The 21,768-nt window shown below is 44.3% G+C and overlaps 2 protein-coding genes across 2 annotated transcripts; both read left to right on the top strand.

The window, feature by feature from the left end:
- The first annotated feature begins 99 nt into the window (after positions 1-99).
- On the top strand, positions 100-15,250 carry spred1 (sprouty related EVH1 domain containing 1). The gene is made up of 5 exons (XM_031847195.1): positions 100-135; positions 2,837-3,005; positions 6,528-6,574; positions 11,711-11,866; positions 12,024-15,250. Exons 1-5 carry the CDS (start codon positions 100-102, stop codon positions 12,714-12,716), a joined length of 1,101 nt encoding a protein of 366 aa, XP_031703055.1. The 3' UTR covers positions 12,717-15,250.
- Positions 15,251-18,729: 3,479 nt separating this feature from the next.
- Positions 18,730-21,738, top strand: fam98b (family with sequence similarity 98 member B). The gene is made up of 8 exons (XM_031847703.1): positions 18,730-18,889; positions 19,079-19,227; positions 19,311-19,439; positions 19,541-19,716; positions 19,994-20,074; positions 20,165-20,281; positions 20,392-20,559; positions 20,658-21,738. The coding sequence occupies exons 1-8, from the start codon at positions 18,852-18,854 to the stop codon at positions 20,925-20,927; spliced, it is 1,128 nt and encodes a 375-aa protein (XP_031703563.1). The 5' UTR covers positions 18,730-18,851; the 3' UTR covers positions 20,928-21,738.
- The last annotated feature ends 30 nt before the right edge of the window (positions 21,739-21,768 follow it).

Raw genomic sequence — 21,768 nt, 5'->3', positions numbered from 1 at the left:
GTGTGTGTGTGTGTGTGTGTGTGTGTGTGTGTGTGTGTGTGTGTGTGGCACGGGAAAGGGTGTGACGGGAATGCTGTTGTTCAGACGTGGGGTATAGACATGGCTCAGAAACCCCGGCAACTGTTCTGGGATGTGGTAAAAACACCCCTATCACCGCCAGAGTCTACCCCCAGCCACCACAACAAACACCCAGCCATATGTAGGTCTGTCGGGATGCCACCCAGCGCCGCGGTGTTGGCGTCAACCGCAGCGCTACCAACAGTCTGAGGGCATCAGAAGAAGAGAGGCAGAGCGATGAGTCCATGAAAAACAACAGCGACAGAGAAAACCACATAAGAATACGTTAGCCGTTGTCAGAAAAAAACAAAAAACAACGCAGGCCAATATCGCCACTTGTTACCACAGTATCGTCTAAAATGTCAGTGTTATGATTTCAGAGGTAAATGAAAGACCATCTTTGTGTTGAAAAGAGGGAAACCAGAGGGAAGAGTGTCTGAATGTTTGTCACGTTGTTTGGCTTGATTTGTTATGTCTAAAACATGGAAAAGAAAAAAAAAATGCTGTTTCCTGTTTGTGATATAATTTCAGTGTTTTTTTTTTTTTTTAATTCAGCCAGAAATGGACAGAATAGGAAAGCTCAACGACATGTCACATCCCTTGATAGGAACCTCAGCTAGATGGAGGGAATAACAGATCTGAGATGCAGTTATTTTTGAAATCACAAAGGCACGATTCTGGCTGCTGGAAATGAAAGTGACTGGGGCTGCATGAGATATGAGAGGAATCGGGGAATGAGATGTGTGTAGTCAAAGAGCAGGAAGCAGAGGTGGAGCCAGAGAGACAGGAGACGGAAGAGGTTGAGGGGATCTGTCTATAAGCGCAGTGATGCGGCACAGTGTGTGCTGGTGATGACTCAGCTGGCTCTCCATATAGCTCTCTCTCTCTCACTCTCTCTGTCTCTGTCTCTCTCTCTCTCTGACTCTCTTGGTTGAAGATTACTTACCATTCTGACTCTCGCGTTATGACAAATCTCCGGTTAACCTCTCACCTCGCTTCCTCCCCTGGTTGATCGAGATGTGAAGGTGGTGTCAAGGGCCCCCACTCGATACAGTTGTGTGTTTTCTCCTGTTAACCTTGTCATGTGATTGTTTGACTTTGATCTTTGCCAGCAAAAGATGCTTTATTAGCCAGAACTCTCGGGCGGACTATATTTTAATCCAAGAAGATTATATAAATCTCCTTCTGATGTCGAGCATCGTCATTGAGATGTCCTGAAACTGATGATTACAATTCTGATGGCAGAGGCGGTGTTCATAGATTGTAGCCTGATTCCTCCCGCCTGGTTTCTTGTCTGCATGTAAACGTAGTCTCTCGCTATCCCCCCCCCCCTCCTCCCCCATTTCCGCTCTCACGCTATCTCTTCGCTACTCTCTGCACGTCTCACCTCCGTCTGTCTCCGTCCCTCTCCCTCTCCTCTCTCCTCTAACGTCTCTGGGCCTCTGTTCCGTGGCTGTCGGGCTGGCTCCGCCGCCTCCTCCTCTTTTCTCCCGAGCACAGTGTGGAATGCGGTGTTAAGTATCGTCCTTCCATGCAACCGTGATACTTCTTCCTCGGTCGGCCTCGCTGTGCGCTCACCTTACCTGCTACGGCTCCATTCAGTCTCGCCTCCACAATCGGCCCCAGAGGCCCCCCCCGCCGCCCCATCCTCTTCACATCCATCCCTCTCTTCTTTCCTCCCCTCATCCACTGGCTCTGGATAAACAAACAGGCTTAACCTTTGCCCCCGCATGTACGCATAATATGCAACAGTGGCACGAGGACAGATATTGTGAGCAGAAAGAATATGTTGCGGTACACTTGCGACCGGATCAACGAGTATGAAACGCGTCTGTCGCTCAGACATTCGGAGTGAAATGTAGACCTGTGTGCACCCTCTCTGACACACATATCGCATATCGCCGACCTCTCGTACAGCTGCCGTGTATCAACCTCTTAAAAAGCGTGCATGTTGACTGTTGTCCAGATTGACGGGGAGCGGTGCCATCTGCTTTCACCAGACCAGTGTCGGTTTGTGGGCCGGTACTCTCTTCGCACTGCAAAGATGCACCATGTAGCACTTATTGAGTCATTGAGCTTTTCATCACACCAGCTCCTGCGCTCACGCATTCTCTCACGCAGATCACCAAATGCGCACGCTCACACATTCTCACCCCATTAAGCCACCTCTCGTGCACGTCGGTTAAAAAAACCTCAAAGACTGTAATGGCCGTCTCTCATTTTATTTAATCTGCCTAGAGGAAGGCCGGGAGGCGGCCCAGTAGCCCTGATTAATAATAGGCTTTGGAAACACTTGGGCTGCCTGGCTCCAAAACATACTCGCCCCCACCCCTTCATGCGCCACCACCACTGCTCTCCAACTTTATCATCATCTGTAATGAAAACCCCACCATTTAGAATGTGTTTTACAAATTCCAAAGAAGTATGTGAAGTGATTTTTCTTCTTCTTTGTTTTCTAGTTTATAAAATCTGGAGTTATGTGTAGTTCCAGATTTCAGGCCTCTCTCTGTGTGTCTCTCTGTGTGTATTCCTTTACTCATGTTGCTGTGGAATGATTGAATGTGGCACATTAAAACAACTTGAGGTGAGGAGTAAGATGAAGGATTTACACGTGTGCGTACCCCTGTAAGTTTCATCATTAACCTTTTTAATTAAATGATGCAGCTGCCAGTCTGCCATTCTAATTGAGCTTGACCAGATATAAATGCTATGCCAGTGAGTGCTAATATGCATTGTTTCACTCCCCAAACTCTGTGTGTGTGTGTGTGTGTGTTGACAGGTGGTGCTGGAGTGTGTCCTGCAGAAAGGCCTAGTATACAACAAAGTCAACCCCATCTTCCACCACTGGAGGATCAACGACAAGAAGTTCGGACTGACTTTCCAGAGCCCTGCTGACGCCCGTGCCTTTGACCGGGGCATACGTCGGGCCATTGAGGACATCAACCAAGGTGTGTGTGTGTGTTAGCATGTCGTGTTAGCTTGGTGGAGCTCAAGAACAAAACACAAGGTTTGTTTGGAATTCGCCTTCAGAGGTTGCACTACACTGTGTGTGTTGGCAGCCATCCCGTACGTGTGAAATGATACCGGCGTATGTGTATGAACATGGTATGCGTCCTGTATTCCTGCCTCTTTGCCACTGGCTTGTAATGGCTGACCTAGCATCTGTTCTAGGCGAGATGCACGGCGTTGATTAGCATTGATGGCTCCCCCCCCACACACACACACTACCTGCTCACTCACCCAAGCATGACCCCTCCTGCGTTATCTTGTGCCAGCTGCCCAGATAAACTCTCCACTTCCTGTTGAGACTGGCACGGCAACACGTTGGGGGGGGGGGGCTTTGGTAAGAAAGAAGGGGGGCAGGAGTTGGGATGCAAAGAATGGGTGGCAACCTGAGATGGGGGCGGAGCTTCAGTCAGAAGAAACTTGACCTGGTTGGGCTTTTGTGTTGCTCAAGTGTGAGGACTGACTAGTCTAGTGTGAAAGAGGGTTTGTCTGTGTTCACTGTGGCATTTATACAATAACCTAATCTAGACCAGTGCACTTGGGTGGAGCTGAGTTTAGTGAGTTTGAGTTTAGCTAGCACCTTTGGGTCCTGATAAGCAATATTTTTCAGTGCAGTGCCAGAGGTTGCAAAGTCGCCCAATTAGCAGGAGAATCGCCAGCTCAGCAATCTGCCACACGGGCCCCCATGTTACACAAGAGGCCGGCTGTATAATCTCCGGTACACTCTAGACCTGGGAACCCTGGGGAGCAGAGAGGAGGTGCAGCAGAACATATCGTAAAAAAAGGCTTATCACCACGAGGCATCAGTCGCCTCTTGCCCACAAGCATTTATCTGAGATGTTGTACTTCCTGGGCACAAGTCCACACAGAGTCTAGGTAGGAGGTGAGCATGAGCAACAACTGCAGGGCTGTAGGGCGATCACTCTAAAGAGTCATGGCTCGCTATAAACATAACGCTATAATAATGAGCGGAGACGCAATGTCGTATTGGAGGTCAGACAATTATTTTGACGCTTAATTAATAATTGTTTGAGATAAAAATGCCCGGATGTGATTAATTCCAGCCTCTCCAGCAACATGTCACTAATTGTACAGACCAAACAATTGAGAAAATAATCTGAATGAAAACAATAGTTGAAGCCCTCGTTCGCTCATAACATAGCATCCTGCGTGCTCCGGGAAGAGAGTTGAACATCTCTGATAGCTTGGTCGCTGTGTGTTACACACACACTCCCTTCGCCTCACCCAGAGGCTGTACAGTGTCTGTCTGCTAGTAAATGCTCCAACTCTTTCCTGTGAATGTCAGCTACAGCAGGTGATGGTGAGTTTTGTCTCCCCAGTGCTCTCTCTCTCTCTCTCTCTCTCTCTCTCTCTCTCCCTCCTTTCTCTTCTGGCATCTTCTGTATTCTGCTGTTGTGTAATGCCTCTCTTCAGCTCAGGCAGGCAGGTTCTTCTGTATTCCTGTTGCATCGTTCTGCTGCTGGACTGCTGTGTGTGTGTGTGTGCGTGTGCGTGTGCGTGTGCGCTCACACGTGTGTGTGTGTGTGTGTGTGTGTGTGTGTGTGTGTGTGTGTGTGTGTGTGTGTGTGTGTGTGTGTGTGTGTGTGTGTGTATCAGTCTTGCAGTCCTCTGTTGCCATGGCAACGCCGGGCACATGGCTCAGGCAGCTTGGCGGCCCAGCACTGCCAGAGTCGTGCTGCAGGAAGCCTCTTTTTTTTTTTTTTTTCCTTCTTCTGAAGTGGAGAAATGCATACAGACACGTACACACCAAACACCTTTTCTCCATGTGATTCAGAGACCGATGGACAGACCGGGGTCTAACATAAGCCCCCCCCCAAGTGAATCCTTCTGGCCTCTGTATGGGCTGCGTTCCCCTCCCAGACTCAGTGCTTCAAAAGAGGCTTCAGTGATTCCTAATTAAGTGAATTTAAGTTGTTTTTTTTTTTTTAAAAGAAGCTCTTGATGCCCCAGGTATAAACAGTTTCCCCTCATCCCGGTGGAAATGGTTTAATCCCCGTTTACTGCAACAATGCTAAAACCGTAGCCTCGACCACTTCTCCTCTGTTAAGTTTCTACAACACTGTTTTCTTTTATCATGAAAATCAAGTTCTAGGTTTGCTTTCTTTGGACATGCACTCGTGTTGAGTGTTTATTAAGGCTGGGTTAAATGACAATACTTATACCAGTACCTGCAAAGTGATAATTACAGTAAATAGTATCCTAATCATAGTGCACACAGGTATAACAGACATCATACTGACCTAATCCAATTGCTTTTACAGGACTAATCGTGCTTAAATGGTGTCTATTTCACTTTAAACTTCATTTAACAGTGCTGTTCAACTTGCACCACATAACAAAACAGATTTGGAGCCAGACGTGTGGCTAACACGTCGCATGTTTTTATTTGGCATATTGTGTTTTTATCGACATTCTTCTTTGTCACTTTAGTTGTTTAACATAATTTATAAGAAGAGCTGGGCATCATTGTTGGTATATAGTTCAATGTATGAAAACAAGATCAAGAACAGTGCTTTAAAACATCACTTAAACTCCTTTAAAAAAAAATCTGATTAAGTGTTTAATTCGTATTTTTGGGTAGTTTCCTTTCATTATACTGCAGTATTGGACAACAATATTATCTATCAAACAATGGTGCTCTCTAATGTCCTTTATTAGTAGAAAAGGCTCGAACAAAACAGCATTTTGTGTAAAAATATCAGCAGCATTAGTGTCTTTCCTCGGGTTACACCGTCCACAGTCTCATTCCCTGTGGTAATGAAAAGCTGTAACACGGTCGGCCTGATACCTGAAACATAAGCTCCGACTCCGAGCATCAGCAGACGAGGTGTGTTTTGGAGGCGGAAATGGCACATGCGCGTTTTTATCCGAGGTCGGGGGTTGCATTATTCGAGACATGCATATTTCATTAACTTCTGTGTGCCCCACTGACACAGAGCAGCTTTCATTTCCCCATTAGGCGGCAGTCCAAAGAAAAGCAGAAGTCTTGTCCTATTCTGGCCTCACAAGAATCCGCCACGTAAATCTGTTGACTCAAATAATGCTTTGTAGTGTAAGTCATCCATTGAGAGTGGAAGGGGTTTTGATACATACGATATAAATACAGATACACATATTCCTAGAAACAAACAGTACAAGGAGGTGGATGAGTGTGGCAAACACTTCCACTGGTGTTCCAGGAGGTTTTGCCCCCTAGTGGTGAAGCTCCTTGTATTTGTGAATGACATTTAGCTGTCTCAGGCTCTAAAATGCTACGTGTGGGTGTGAGGAGGTTGTGATCAAGATATATATGCCATAGATAGACGATACTGATGCATAGATTGTGTGCCGTTAGATACTTTATTGTGTGTTTGACTCTCAACATGGCCTGCTTTGGTTTGAGTGTATAACGTGATGACTTCATGCCTCTAATCCTTTTCCCCCCTCTGGGTTCTTCCTTCCAGGTTGTCGGCCGTTTGGGGAAGGCGATATTCCTGAGGACGGACTACCGGTGAGTGAGATCAAAGCTTGAGAGGTTCTGGCGAAGACTTTTAGTGTGAAGAATGTGTTCTTCATGTGCACATGGGAACATGTTAATCTCGGCTTACTTCGAGGAGTCCAGCTATCTCTCTCTCTCTCTCTTTGAGTGTGTTGAGCTAAATCTATTTCGGCCGTGATCATTTTTTTCACAATATATTTTTGTTCGAAAAAGTCAAACACATTCACAAAAAAAACACCAATACATTAAAACAAGTATCTTTGTGTCATGGAGTTGGACATCGACGGTTAAAATGTTAAATTTCTGTAAAGTTCGATTCATTACTTGGCTCTCGCTCACATTGAACAGGAGGCAGGTCATAGCTTGAACCTGAGCCATATGTTTGAGCCCTGATGGGTCCCACCCAGGCGCTGACACCTGCCTTTTGTTGTCTGACAGTCTGTTCTTGGAGATTTAAAGGTGTTTAACCAGTGGCAGCCAGACCCTGAGGTGGAGCTGGGTGTTGACCGGCGAATGTGCTCGAGCAGGCTTAGCTTGGTGTCTATCAATCTTAACTTGGTAGCTGTCACTCTCGTTACAATTGATGCCAAGATAATAACTACTGCCCTCAAGTGAGGAAGCAGATTTGGTGAAAATGCTCTGTGATTTCACTGCTTTAACTGGATGTGTGCGTCTTCATGAGCCGGGCCTCTCTTCTGTTGAGAGAACTGTTAAAGGTGCATTACGTGTTGTATGTATATTTTCCCTGTTCCTGGCATGTGGCACTCCATTGACTGTCGACGTGTGTGGTTAGGAATGTCTCTGGAGCAGAGAAAGGCAGCAGGTATATAGTTCAGGTTTACACACCCATGTTCATTTGTTTAAGATATCGGGCCTGTGACAGGAACGTCAGTCACCTGTTCTGCTTCTGATTGCAAAGTAGGTGAAAAGACACGTACGTGGGAGGGAGGGGAGGGCAGTTCTTGTAATGCACACAAGAAGCCGTCCAATACATACAACAATCCTGCAATAGGTGCTACCTTTTGTTAAACCTGTGATTAATGACTGTTGACACTGTTTTAGAGAGGTGTTGATTCAACTCTGGTCATGCTTTTTGACACTGTAGTTTGTGCAGCTCCAAGAACGTACTAAAGAATTGAGTCAACAGACAAACCCCAAGAATCGTAGCCTCAACAAGTATTTGTTGCAGGTTCACTGCATGGTGTTTCTAGCTTTTGCTGACTTACTGTTTATTGAAAATGCCCCTGACATCACACTGTACCTCCCATGACTTTAGTTTTTAGCACCTGACAGAGGCTTGTCGTCACCTTTGACCTGCCCAGTATCTTACATCCTGCGTGGTGCGGACTAGAGGAGGAGGGAGGAGGAGAGAGGGCTGCGTTCCTGTTCCTGGGGCAAAGTTCCTCTTTAACATACAGGAAATCCAAACGGCACCACTGTTGCTAGGCAGCGGGGGGGTAGAAGGGGCGGCGGGGGGGGGGTGTTCACAAGGTTCAGTGAGTGAGCCACTGAGGGTGTCACCATGGTGATTTGGCATCCGAATGTTGCGGTCGGAGACCTGGGCTACAGAGGAAGAGAAGTAAACCGGTGGCTGCAGCCAGAGAACCAGCGAATACCAGCACACAACAAGGTGTGCTGCTTTACACCCCGTCATAAAGTCACTGTTTGTACAGGTAACCTGATAAAGAATGCTCCGCAACAGCACCCACAGGCTCGAGGAGAAATACGGTGTATAGCATGGTAAAATATATATATATAGTTTAGAAGAGATCGGCCCTGTTTTGACCTTATGGAGACACCAGCGTCTCATCAGCATGGGAGGTCACCATCAAGCCTTGATTAGATTCAGACATCTCTGAAAACATCTCAGAATTTACTGGAATTCGTGATAGCCTTGCATCACTACAAAGCGGTTGACTCGTGTGTGTGTGTGTGTGTCTGTGCGCGCGCGGGCGGGCCTTTTTTCCTTGCATGTGCTTGTGGTGCGTGCGTGTCGATCTACATGCGCTCAAGACGGTCTCCTCCACCCACATCCTGCCCACTGAGGCTCAGCACCCACTTGTATGCCCTTCACAAGCGTACCACATTCTTCCTCTCACACAGAAACACACACACACGCATTATATGCACATGCAACATATTTGACCTATGTTAAAAAGACGCGGTTGCACAACACCCTTGTCGGCTGTGATGAGATGACCCACTGCCAGGAATTATGCTGTGCCACCACAGTCCTTCCGCTAGTACAAAGAAAAATGTGTTGCTTTTTTTTTTTTTTTTTTCTCGAATGCCACAGGAAAACATCCGCATCTAATTTAGCCCTGGCGGAAGTTTTCGCTTATCAGTTTAGTACACAGAGGTTTTGTTGGCCAGTTGACTTTTACAGCCTCACAGACCAGAAACTTCCAGACCGGGTTGGTTTCAGCCGTGCTCTATAATGCACCTCGGAGCTCGGAAGAACTGCGTTTTAAAGGAATAGTTTGACATGGAAATGTGCTTAAGATTCATACTACTCTAATGTGTGTCTTCAATATGAAGCTCTACAGCCAGCAGCTGGTTAGCTTAGCATAAAAACTGGAGACAGGGGGAAAGAGCTAGCATGGCTCTGTCTTAAGGTAACCAAAACTGTGTTTTCATTAGTACAAAACCTGAAGTGTAAGAACAACACAATTTATTGGGGGGGGGTTAGGGGTAGAGCCACGCTAGCTGTTTCCCCGTTTTCAGACTTAATGCTAAGCTAAGCTAACCAACTGCTGGCTGTAGCTTCATATTTAGCGGACAGATATCAGAGCGGTATCGATCTTCTTCTGAAACTCGCTGCAACAAAGCTAAGTAGCGTATTTCCCAAAATGTCGAACCATTGGTTAAAGGGATACACGGGGAGCAGCCTGGAACTCTGCTGTACTTCCTTGTTTGTAATTGAACAAGAGACGGGTGAGCGGCGCTCATGGTTTGCCTCATTTAAGCCGAGCGTTCTGTTTAGAGAGTGAGAAACGTATGTGCAGACGTGAAGCATTTAGTCTTTGTGATCAAACCTCACGACCATGTGCATCATCTTTTCTTTTCTCTCAGTCTGATGCAGAGATCTAGCATGTTCTGTGTCGGTATGTGGGTCGACCCCAGCCTTCGCTGTCCTGAGCCTCTGCGCCTTTGAGGGCGGAAGTGCATGGATCCCTGATGTTGGTGTGGAGCCATGTTGCCCCTGGCTCCCACCACCTCCATCCCTCATCTCCCCTCCTCTCTCTCTCCTCTCCTCCCTCACCCAGCCACATCCATGGGGTCAGCTCAGCTCCAGATTGGCCCCCACGCATGCCTTTGAATGGTGGGGCTTAGGCAAGCGCTTTAAAAGGAAGCCCAAGTCTGTTTCCCATTTCACCCCCCCCACCCCTCTCTCCTTTCTTTCTCTCACATACACACACAGCTGTCATCTGGCTTTTTAAGTTCTGTACTGCATTTCTCCAGCTGGAGCTGGTTTATGACATTCCCTCGGCAGACTCTTTGGCCTCTCGCTCTCTTTCTCTCACACACACACACACACACACACACACACATACACATGAAAACAACACAAAGTCATTTTTTCCTGTTCTGTTCTTTCTCTTCTCTCCCTCCACTGTCTCCTATTCCTCACATTCCCCTGCAGACGCTGTGGATGTGCGTTACACCACTCGGTATGTTTGGAGGCAAAAGAGGGAGCAAAGTCACACACATACACACCATGTGTTAGCAGTCTAGAGGGAAGGGGGGGAGGGGGGCAAGTGGAGGAGAGGGAGAGGGGAAAAAATAAGAGAAAGAGAGGGAAAAAAAGAAGTCAAAGGAAGCATCTCTTAGCAACCACAGGACAGTAATTACTGTAGCAGCAGCTGGGAGCAAACCAGATTTCCGCTGTGCGTTAAAGCACTGGCGTGGGCTACTTTACACACGGCACTGACTAACCAGAGCCAGCAGCCTCCTCCACACGCAGAGCAGAGAGAGGGAGAGAGGGAGGGTGGGTGAAGGAGAAGAGAGGAGGACTAACCCTGCCTTGATGAGGTCGGGGTGTGTGTGTGGGAAAAGAGGGACAGCTAGCCAGTGTGTACAAGGCTTTGAATGTGGTTCGGATCGAAACCCGTACGTGTAAAGATGCCTCGGACTGTGTCCACGTTTGTCTATTTCTGAGTGATATAACCTTGAAGACCCTTTTTATTTTGCAGTTTATTTGGATCATGCTCAGACAGTTTATCTGTAGAGGCTGTATTGAGAAAGAAAAGTATAACTGAAGTTTTGAATTTAATCCCTAATTACACAAAATGGTTCTGCTGAGATAACGCTGGACATGAAATATCATCACACAGCTCTTGATGTAATAGCTGACGATCCTCCCCCAGCTCTCATCACCTCTGCACGCATGAATCATGAATAGCCATCACTTTTGATGTTGTTGCCATGAGTATTGAAGTATTGTACCACTTCGATTGGACCGATAACTATTTATTTTAATTCTAGAAACACGTTTTTTTTCTGTTTATATGTTCAAATGTGTCCGATGCCGACAGTGGCATTCACAAGATGTTATTTATAGACACCTCCTGATTGGTGTCAACAGTGAGCTTACCTCTTGTAATTATGAGATTGTTTGGCGTGAGGAAGGAGGCATGTTCGCTCGGCCTCACACGGTTTCCAACGCTTCTCTCTCTCTTTTTAATTTGCATTTTTTTTTTTTCCCAAGTGTGTTTGTAGATTTTTTTTTTTTGCATCAGTTAAAATGTTTGTGGGAACACATGCAAGGCTGATGAGAACTCTGAGTTCTTAACAGAAGGCCCTTGAGTCATCGCCACACAGCACAGTCCTTTGGCCAAGCGTGGGCACGGGATGCCCCCTGGTGGTTACAAGTGGAACACACACACACACACACACACACACACACACACACAGCCTACACATCCAAAGTCAAAACGGTTGTTGTCAAGAACTGAATGGATCGAGCAACGATGGACTGTGAGAACCATAGATGTTATGGGCATCAACCAATACTTAAGTCATATAACTAATTCATTGGTGAATCATGTCAGATGTTTTTTTTAGTCTCTTGGATGCGTGTCCCTCAGAGGGGAAATGTAACATGTATTAGAGTTTTTCTTGACTGACTAGATTTGTTTTGGTCTCCAGGTGTGTGATGAGCCTCCCTCGATCTGTACCCCAATGAAAGAGTCCTTCTCTCAGCTGAACAACATCGTCTCCACCGAGCCGTTCAGGGGCTGCTACGTCCGCGCCCAACCCTTCGACGAGTTCCCTTCCAGCAACCGCCGCTACCTGCCTCCACAGGTCCGCCCCTCCTCCACACAACCAATCCAATCTCCAAAAGTTTGAATTACACGCTCGTGAGATAAAATGCAACGAGTGAAGTGTTTAATTGTATTTAGTTACAACAGGTCATTTAATTGTCTTTCAGTAATCCAACTAATTCTCAATTTCTGTCAAGGTCTCCTTTAAGTCGACTCGTCATGTCAGTTTTCACATGGAGGAAGACGAGATCGTTCGCATCAACCCTCGCAAAGACCTGCTCATCCACGGCTATGGGGACTACCGCCACCCTATCATGTGGAAACAGGAGGCCGACCGCGAGGACCTGGACTTCCCCAACGCCTTCCACAAACTGGACAGTAAGAAGTGCGAGTACCTCTTCCCCGACGGCCCCTGTGGGAACTCCCACTCTGGCCCCGGCATGGGCATTGGAACAGGTATGGGGCTGGGTCTGGGCAAGGACACGGCCATCAAGACTCAGCCCTCGCCCCTGCACAAGAAGGGCCGGCGGCGGCGAGAGGACGGCGAGCGCTCGCGCTGCATCTACTGTCGGGAGATGTTCAACCATGAAGACAACTGGCGGGGGCAGTGCCAAGACGCCCCCGACCCGATCAAGCAGTGCATCTACAAAGTCAGCTGCATGCTGTGCGCCGAGAGCATGCTGTACCACTGCATGTCCGACTCCGAGGGCGACTTCTCGGACCCCTGCTCGTGCGACACGTCCGACGAGCAGTTCTGCCTGCGCTGGCTGGCCCTGGTGGCGCTGTCCTTCATCGCGCCCTGCATGTGCTGCTACCTGCCTCTGCGCGCCTGCCACCACTGTGGCGAGGCCTGCCGCTGCTGCGGGGGCAAGCACAAGGCCGCGGGGTGACCTGACGACGGACTCTGGGACACCCTCAAAGCTTAGCTAACACAGGAAGTGGATAAAAGCGGAAAATTAAAAGCCGGCATCCTTTTTTCATTCCCCTCTCAGACGGGGTGATATGTTGTTGATCCCCAGCTCTGAGGGCTTTTGGAGATTTCAGTTTGTGTTTGTCGCCGACAAGCAGCAGTGGAGGGACAAACCATATGCTTTGTGGGAGCTCTGAGCATCAAGCTACGTTCAGGAGCTTAATCTGAGGAGATTAAGAGGAGGCAGCGTCAAGATTAATAGACTTGGAGATGTTACTAAACACACCTGTGTATACACACACACACACACACACACCCCTCTCTCTCACATTCACACTCATGCATTGACAAAGCCAGGCCACAAATGTCAGAACTCTACTGCGAAAAACGTGTAACTTTATGAAGGAAATTTGTCTTTTGTACAGAGAGCGACAACTTAATGACAAAAAAAGAAAACAAAACTATTCTGCGTTCAGAAAAAATACTTGCTGTTTGAGTATGCTAAAAGGGATATGTTCTTGCTTTTTTGTGAATTTACAGTTGGGTAACAGTGGCCTTTCCTTCACGGCTTAAGCATTTGATGACAATGTAATTACTAGACAGAGAAAAGTGCACTAGAAATGGTATCCCCCAACCCCGAGTAAAGGTAGCCCTCTAAAGTTCTTGCGGTAAATTAACAACCATTTTAACATTTGAGAGATGATTCTGTGGCGGGTGAATGGCCAATTCCTTGTTTTCCTTTCCATGGAATGCTGAAAAAAGAATCAAAAGGTAACAGCTTGTTTTTGGAGGTACTGCTCGGCATATCTTTTGACATTCATTAAGATGTCAAAATGATGACCTTGCTTTTCCCGAGGTGATTTGGACCATTTGATTGCATTCCAAGCTAAAGGGATCGATTCCACGATTAGAAGGGAAACAATGGTAATGACGTTACCATGCCGAGTTCCCCAAAATAGTTTTTTTTTTTTTTTTTTCCCACATCATGAAAATAGCATTAGAACCTCTTGAACCATTTAAATTGAAACTGATACATGACAATTTCATTCACTCCAGTGGATTTCAGTTTTAGTCCAGTTATTTACTGCTGTAGTGAAATTGATGTTTTTTGTTTCTTATTTGTTGTTTTCCTGCTCATTTTTATAATTATTTGTGGAACAAAAGCTGAAATGTTGCTCAACCAGCAAGTTTTGTTTCGGTGAGTAAAAAGGGGTTTCAGTGCTCCTGGGTTAAATGATGAGGCACTTAAATTAGGTCATTCTTTTTACCGAGAATCCTTCAGATTTTAAAATGAGTCTGTACATAAATTATTCTAATGTTATCATTCAATTTGGTATTGGGGGGGGGGGGGAAACCCCTCCTGAAAGTACTGCTCTCCAAGCTTTGGTTGCAGCACCCTCTCCACATTTCCATGTTTGTCCCGTGAATCCGTTTCTTTCTTTATGTTTTGTTTAATTTTGCCCTCATATCCTGTTTAAATGTAGTATTTCTTTGTCTCTCAAAAGTCCACCGCTTCCGTGAGTCTTTATTTAACAGGCCCTGAATGAATGACATTGTTTCAGGAATGCTGAGCATCTTAGCTATTAAAAAAGAACATACAGGTGTTATGTATGTGGATGTGTGTGTGTATGAGTGAGTGTGTGTGTGTGTGTGTGTGCGTGCATAGGTCTTCATATGCACTGTTGATCCAGTGTCATGTAACGTCCCCACTGACTGTGATTAAGGCTTTCACTTGTAACAGCGTCTCGTTTCCCCGCGAAGCATCAAATCAAACTGGGAATTCACTTATTTGCTTTCTTGCCGAAGGTTAGATTGGAAGATCGGTTACACCGACGTGTCCGTCTGTAACGCTGAAGCTAGCAGCCACTTAGCTTAGCATAAACACTTGAAAGGGCGGCTAGCCTGGCTCTGTCCAAATGTAACTACTCTGCCTACCAGCACCTGTAACGTTCACTGATTAACATGTTACATCTCATTTGTGAAGTAAAATGACAATTTGTGGTTTTAAGGGGGGGGGGGGGTCATGTGTGGGACTATTTCCCTGTTTCCAGTCTTTATGCTAAGCTAAGCAGCTGCTGGCTCTAGTTCCATATTTATCAGCTAGATATGAGATTGATATCAATCTTCTTCTCAGTTAACTCTCAACAAGAGACCAAATAAGCATAATTGCCGAACGTCAAACTACTCTTCAGATCTTTTGGGGTAACAGGGACACTAGTTGTGTTTGAATATTCCCTCCAACACGAGTAGAACAATTTAAAATGTAACGTCTTTCTCCCTAAAACCATTGTTGACTTTAAACTAGTCTGAACAACAACTAACTCCCAACAGTGACACCAGTTCAGTTTGGACGTCTAGCTGCAATAACCGACGAAATGATCCCAAACGAAGGCATTGGCATGTTTTGAAATTGTGATTCACCGTAACAGATATGCATCTCCTCTCACCTCCCGTCACTCCTGATTTAAAAAAAATAATGCAGTGGCACCTCGGTCACGACAAGACTGGATTACACTAACTCCACCCCAACCAACGCTCCCTTTACTTTCTATGCAAACTTTCTAAAGTGGGAAACACATTGACCTCTCTGCAGACTGAGTCAGTGGCGGGACAGGACACTTTACCGCCCAAACCCCCCCTGGTACCAAACTCCAAACGACCTGTAAATACCTAACACTATATTTAAGTTCTGATAATAATCCCAGCTTTTTTTTTAATTTTTTTTTCGTCTTTGGAATTTTAAAGATAGAGATGTATTTATCGTTGCTGTCAGCATATACTGTAGCTTCAATTGACAGCATTATGTACATAGGTCACCTTTTAGTATTATTTCACATTGAAAAGTAGAGGGCGTTTGTGATGGAAACTACTATTGAGCTTCTAATAAGAGTTTCTCTCTAGTTCTGTATGGTAGAAGGAAGGATGGTGCCTGTATAACACGGTACAGTAGTGGCAGTCCACTTGTTTCAAAAGTTTGATATATATATATATATATATATACATACATACGTTTGTGTATATATATATACACGTATACATACGTTTGTATATGTATACATGTATACATACGTGTATATGTACTATATATATATACACACACATATATATGTACGTATATATGTATATATACATATGTACATATAAAGCTGCTAGATACAATCACTAATTTTATTGTGTTGACAGAGAAAATCAGCTATGAACGACTGTTAAACCCTAATTCTCCAACAGCATATAACCATGACAGTGAGTTTTTAAATGTTTGATTGCTCTGCTTGATGAAGTGGACACTTGTGTAGGTGCACGAGTGTTACTATACATGTGTGTTCTTGTGTGCCCGTGAGCGAGAGAGAACGTGTGTGTGAAGGAGTGTGTGTGCGTGCGGGGTTGGTGTGTAACCAAATGTTTGGTTGGTTGTCATATTCTCCCATTGTAATTGGATTGCCCTGCATTTTTTTTTTTAATTTTTTTTTGCAAGCTGAACCAAGGTTTGATGAACCTGATTTAAAACTTGCTGGCTGAGAAGCAAAATGTAGGACGTGCATTTATACAAAGTGTAGAGAATGCTGAAATAACACTTCTCATTCTGCATTAACCAGCACAGTGCAACTTCCTGTCATGTACTGTATTATATATATGCAACATGTGTCTGTCTGCTTTAATATATATATATATTTTTTGACCTGCATTATATAAGACTTCAGTTTTAACCACTTTGCTGCTAGTCTTTTTCTCCTCTTTCAATCTTGGAAATTGTGCATATCTTTGGGAATGCATACAAGTGTACATTATTGACATTGTGTAGATTAAAAAAGAAAGAAAGCTATATAAACCTGTTTCTCTTCAGTGTATTGTTTTAAAAGGTTACTTTTCACAGCAGTTGAGTGGTTATGTTTCAATTCTCCAATGCTTTGGTGCACTGATACTATACGTAATTATTTTTTTTTTTCATCTTACAGCGCTTGATGTAACATTTATGTGATTAGTTCTAAATAGTGGAAGACATTTGTGTTTTGAAACTTGCAGTATAAATGGTACTATTAACTATTCTGTAAACACTGCCTGTTTTCCTTTCTTTTTTCCTTTATTTCTCTCTCTCTGTGCATATTTCTTTCCTGTGCATCTATTTTTTTTTTTTTTCCCCCCTTGAAGTTTCTTAGTGCCATCGGCTTTCACATCCTGACAACCTCAAAAAAGTGCCTCACGTCCATCCTAGTTTCCATTTTTTATAATTTAACATCTCTCGTCCTGGTTCTATTGGTTCCTACACGTCTAGGTATTTCTTCTCATGGTTCGAGAATACCAAGTATATGATTTATAGTCCCAATAACTCATGTCATAGTTGTATTTTCTTTATACAGATGTAGCTCGTTACTTTTCATAAATATATAATGTAAATATGCATACATATGTTTGTAACTGTTTTTATGTTACATCATACACTTGTAATTTGACATATCAAATAACATTATCATAATAAAATGGTGAGTTTTAATCTTTTGCTGTGTATGCTTCATTGTTTCTTTCATTCCTTTAGTGTAAAAAGAACAAATATAAGTGTTGCATAGTGAAGACAAACCGAGTGCTCATGCTCGAGTGTTCTGTGAGTAGGAGCACATTTGAATAACCTTCTTCCTGCTTTATAAATACTAGAAGTTCAACTGCTCCAGACTAAAATCTCCAGTAAATTCTACATCTGCATTTCAAAGATGGACCCTTTGTGTGTAAAAGCCAGACGGATACATTTGACCAGAAATGTCAAAAGTGGAGCTGAAACAATTTGTAAAAAAAAAAATGCCCGATAATCAATTATCGTGTGGGTTTAAGTCAAAAATGCCAAACATTCGTTGGTTCCAGCTCCTCAAATGTGATAATATGCTGATCATCTGTTTTATGTCGTTGTATACTAGATATGTTAGAGTTTTGGACTGATGGTCGGGCAGAACAAGACGTTTGAAAATGACATCTTGGGCTCTAGGAAATTGTGACAGGCTTTTTTTTTCTCTGTAATGATTAAACAGGGAAAAAAATGAATTGATAATGAAAATAATTAATAGTTTCAGGTCTGTGTCCTGTTTGCTGGCTCTAATTTGTCTTTCAGGTTGTTGCTCGTCAGCTGATGAGCCACACCTGAGCCTGGTGGGAGTTCCAGCTATGAAGACTCCTGAACAGGGATATCAGCTCTTCCTTGGCTGACACAGCTGCTGTTTAGTTTGTTTCAGACATTTTCACACATCCGCACATGCTGATATTACTGATTACCGACTCCATGTTTGTTTAGTTAAGTTTATGTATTCTTTAAATATGTGTTTATCACTTAACTCGTCTGGTCTCTTATTCATGTTGCAGCCTTTGATCTGGGTTGTAACACATCTTTCAACAGCACTTCTTATCCTCATATTACTGAACAAGAGATAGTGTGTTATGTGGTGTAAATTAACTCTTAACTGTCAGGGAACATGAATGAAAACTAAAACAAGTATTTACAACAACTACAATTCCTGAGTTTATGCCTTTACTCCACTACATTCAACAGGACAATAATGTATTTTTTTTAGTGCACTACATTTAACATAACTGTACTTGTTACTTTGCATATTCATATTTTACATTCAAAATGCGATGGGATCATAAAATGCAGCTTATGTCTGGTAAAAATCTCAAATTTTAACCTTTCCCAAACTAATTGTATCTCGCCAAGAACAATGCATTTAAGACATGAGGATTTTAGAGAATGTTCCCAACCTATTTCAGCAGCGTTGACAGCATTCATCTCACACATTTGAAGACGCATGTCCAATTGCATTTTTTGTTAATTTAAAACTGAATAGAGCTATCCTTTACAGTTACTTACTGCTCTTTTAGAATACATTTTATAGCTGTAATCTGACTTTTAAAGGGCCGGTTTCTTTTGTGGTACAGAAGTATTTACCGAGTACTGTAGCGGAACCATAGATTCAACATCGCACGTTTCACTCCGGCTCACATACGCGACCGGAACAGTAAGGAGGCGTGAGAGTGCGCGGAAATGAGTAGGGGCAAAATCTGTAGATGTTGACATAGTTTTATCCGTAACATGTTTTCAGTAGACTAACTCAAAAACCTCACGGATTCAGCGATGGAGTGCGACATTTTGGACTCGTTAGAGCAACTTGGGTAAGCTAATTTACTGTTAGCATAGCACGCTACTTGTTTAGCTTTCAGCTCTCATTCAAAATAATGTTCTCAGGCTGCGTGCTTTCTACAATATGGAGTGGCCGCAATAGCTAGTCGTGCAGTAGCTATACGTATATTTAACACCTGTAGGTGTCGAGGCTTATTTGACCACCTTGTCCCCTTCCGTAGCTATGACGGTCCTCTGCTGGAGGAGAAGGTGCTGCTCGGAGCCGCAGAGGGAGGCCTGTCGTCGCCTGAGTATGTGGACCTGTGCAGGTGGCTGGCATCCAAGTTAAAGCCGCTGTGTGATCTGGAGGAGAGCATTACTTCCGGTCCAGGTGAGCCACATCCATTCACACCTGATTCTGACGATCAAAGCGTTTTTGTTCCTCCCTCATGAACCCTGTTTCCCCATCTCCAGACGACATGGACAGCCTTCAGGTGGAGATGAGTGGTCTGCTGAAAGAGTTGCACTGTCCTTATGGAGAAGTCGTGTCAGGGATCCTTAAGGGCATTGTACGAAATGCAAAAGATCATCTCAAGTGTGTCTGTATGTAATCGAATCATGCTCCTTATTTCAAGCATTGCGCTACAAGCTCTCTGTGTGGTCAGTGAGTTATTTAAGGATATGGTGTTGTGTTTCTCGTGAAGTGTTCCTGACCTCTGAGCTCCAGGCAGCGCAGATCGTGATGAGCAGAGGACTCGCTCATAAACAACCAGAAGAGAGTCCGGTGCATCAGGAACTCCTGGCAATCTGTGAAACCCTGGACCTACCAGAGCCCAGAGGACAGGACGCAGCTGGAGTTTTATCTCAAGTCCAACACAAGGTGGGACTATTTAATGCTGTTTAAGTACATTTATATCTGGACCACCAACATTGAAAGGGATGTGTTTTTGGGGCAGCAACTGTGACTCTATGAGGGACCTTCCTTTTGATTCTGTCCCTACTTAAGCAAAGGCTCAATTAAATGTCAAATGCATTCGTCTTGGAGGCACGCATTGAGTCGCACCTGTTGTGTTGTACTGTGCTATTTTAGATCGCTGCATTGTTTTTCCTTTTTGTATTGCGGTAATGCATTAAAAGCATTGTGTGTGTGATTGTAGGTGGAAGAAGTACTTAAAGATCTTCCAAATAGCTCCATTGGAAACCCATTGCTAAAGAAATCTTTATGCAGTGAACAATGGGTAAGTAGATGAGCATCTAAACAAACCACGTCATATGAAGTGCCTTTTTAATTTAACTCATTTGTCTCTTCTTCTTTTTTATCTCTGCAGGAGAAGTTGCACAACATAAACACAGCTCTGTCTTCAGAGTACGAGTGTCGGCGCAGGATGCTGATCAAACGGCTGGATGTCACAGTTCAGTCATTCGGGTGGTCAGACAGAGCCAAGGCACGTTTATATAACAATCACACTGTTTTGCACTCCTTCTCCATCACAGAGGAGTCTAAACCGATGACAATTATGTGAGAAGAAGCTGATTTTATCTTGTGGTTTGTCAGGTAAAGGTGGACAGCATGGCCAAGGCCTATCAGCCAAGGAGGCACTCTCTGAGGCCACAGTCCACAGTGGGTATGGCTGAGCTGCTGGCGGCCAGAGAAGACATCTGCAACGTGGTGAAGACCAGCAGCGGCTCCAGCAGGGAGAAGACAGCTTGTGCTGTCAACAAGGTATAGAATAACCTTTCCCTCTTTCCAAATGAATGGCTGATGTCTGGTGCTTTTATTTTTGACGAAACATCATCTCTCGTCTTCTCTCTTATCCACAGATCCTGATGGGGAGAGTCCCAGACAGAGGAGGACGTCCCTCAGAGATACAAGCCCCGCCTCCTGAGATGCCACCCTGGCAAAAAAGACAAGATGGAGGAAGAGGGGGTGGCTCGGGAGGAGGTAGGGGAAGAGGTGGTGGTGGTGGATGGGGGGGTGGTGGTGGTGGATGGGGGGGTGGTGGTGGTAGTGCAAGAGGAGGAAGAGGAGGAGGAGGTGGTGGATGGAACCATGGAGGACATGGTGGAAAGAGAGGGAGGTACCAGTATTAATTTCTACTGATTGATCGTGTGTTTTGTTTTTTTAAGTCATCCAAGTGTAATGAACATGAACTCAATTACTTTTTAATGTACTGACTGTAAAACATCTTGATTTTAGATTATTTATAATTCTATTTTTTATTATCAGTTTTATTTTTCTTTTTTCATTTTCTCATCAGTGTTAAGTCGAAAGAAATACCACTCATTGAAAGTACTTTTTTGTACAACAAATGATCCAACATCACCATACTACTGTCTATAATCATACTACATACTGATTCTGAAGAGGGTTTGAGTATGTATTCTGTTCACTCTGTAAAAGTGACTACATGTCGGTACTTAAAACTCAGTATGGGAACAAAAGAAACCTTGACTTTTGAGTATGTTGAGGCTCTACCACAATTGAGGAGCTGCTCACAACTGGAGAACTAAAATTCTTTCAAATGTTGGAACAAATGCTAACTGGTAGATGAGTGTATACTTTGTACAATTAGTTTGCAGTATGGATTTGAGACGGTTTGTTTTTTTCACTGAAGTCGAAGGAACAAAAACACTACATTTCTTTTCAGCATAAAACAAGTTTACCATGAACATTTTTGCCTTTTTAAGATTATGTAGTTGAAGTTAAAGGCGAACGTAGAAAAGACTAAAGAGCCGTCGGTGTGAAACCCTGGAGCTGAGGATGCCAAGAAGTTTCAAATCTGTATTTTACATTTCAGACTAAAAAAATATAATCTTACACCTCATTTCCTTGAAGATTCTGTACCAGCCGTGATCCCTTTTCACCTCTGAATAAATGTAATAAAGATCTCTTCCAATGAAATGAACACCTTCTCATGTTGATGTAACAGAT

Source organism: Anarrhichthys ocellatus, unplaced genomic scaffold, assembly GCF_004355925.1.
Source record: "Anarrhichthys ocellatus isolate YVR2014 unplaced genomic scaffold, GSC_Weel_1.0 scaffold7, whole genome shotgun sequence".
NCBI classification, from domain to species: Eukaryota; Metazoa; Chordata; class Actinopteri; order Perciformes; family Anarhichadidae; genus Anarrhichthys; species Anarrhichthys ocellatus.
Note: the sequence above shows the minus strand (reverse complement) of the source record. Positions and strands in the feature narration are given on the sequence as shown.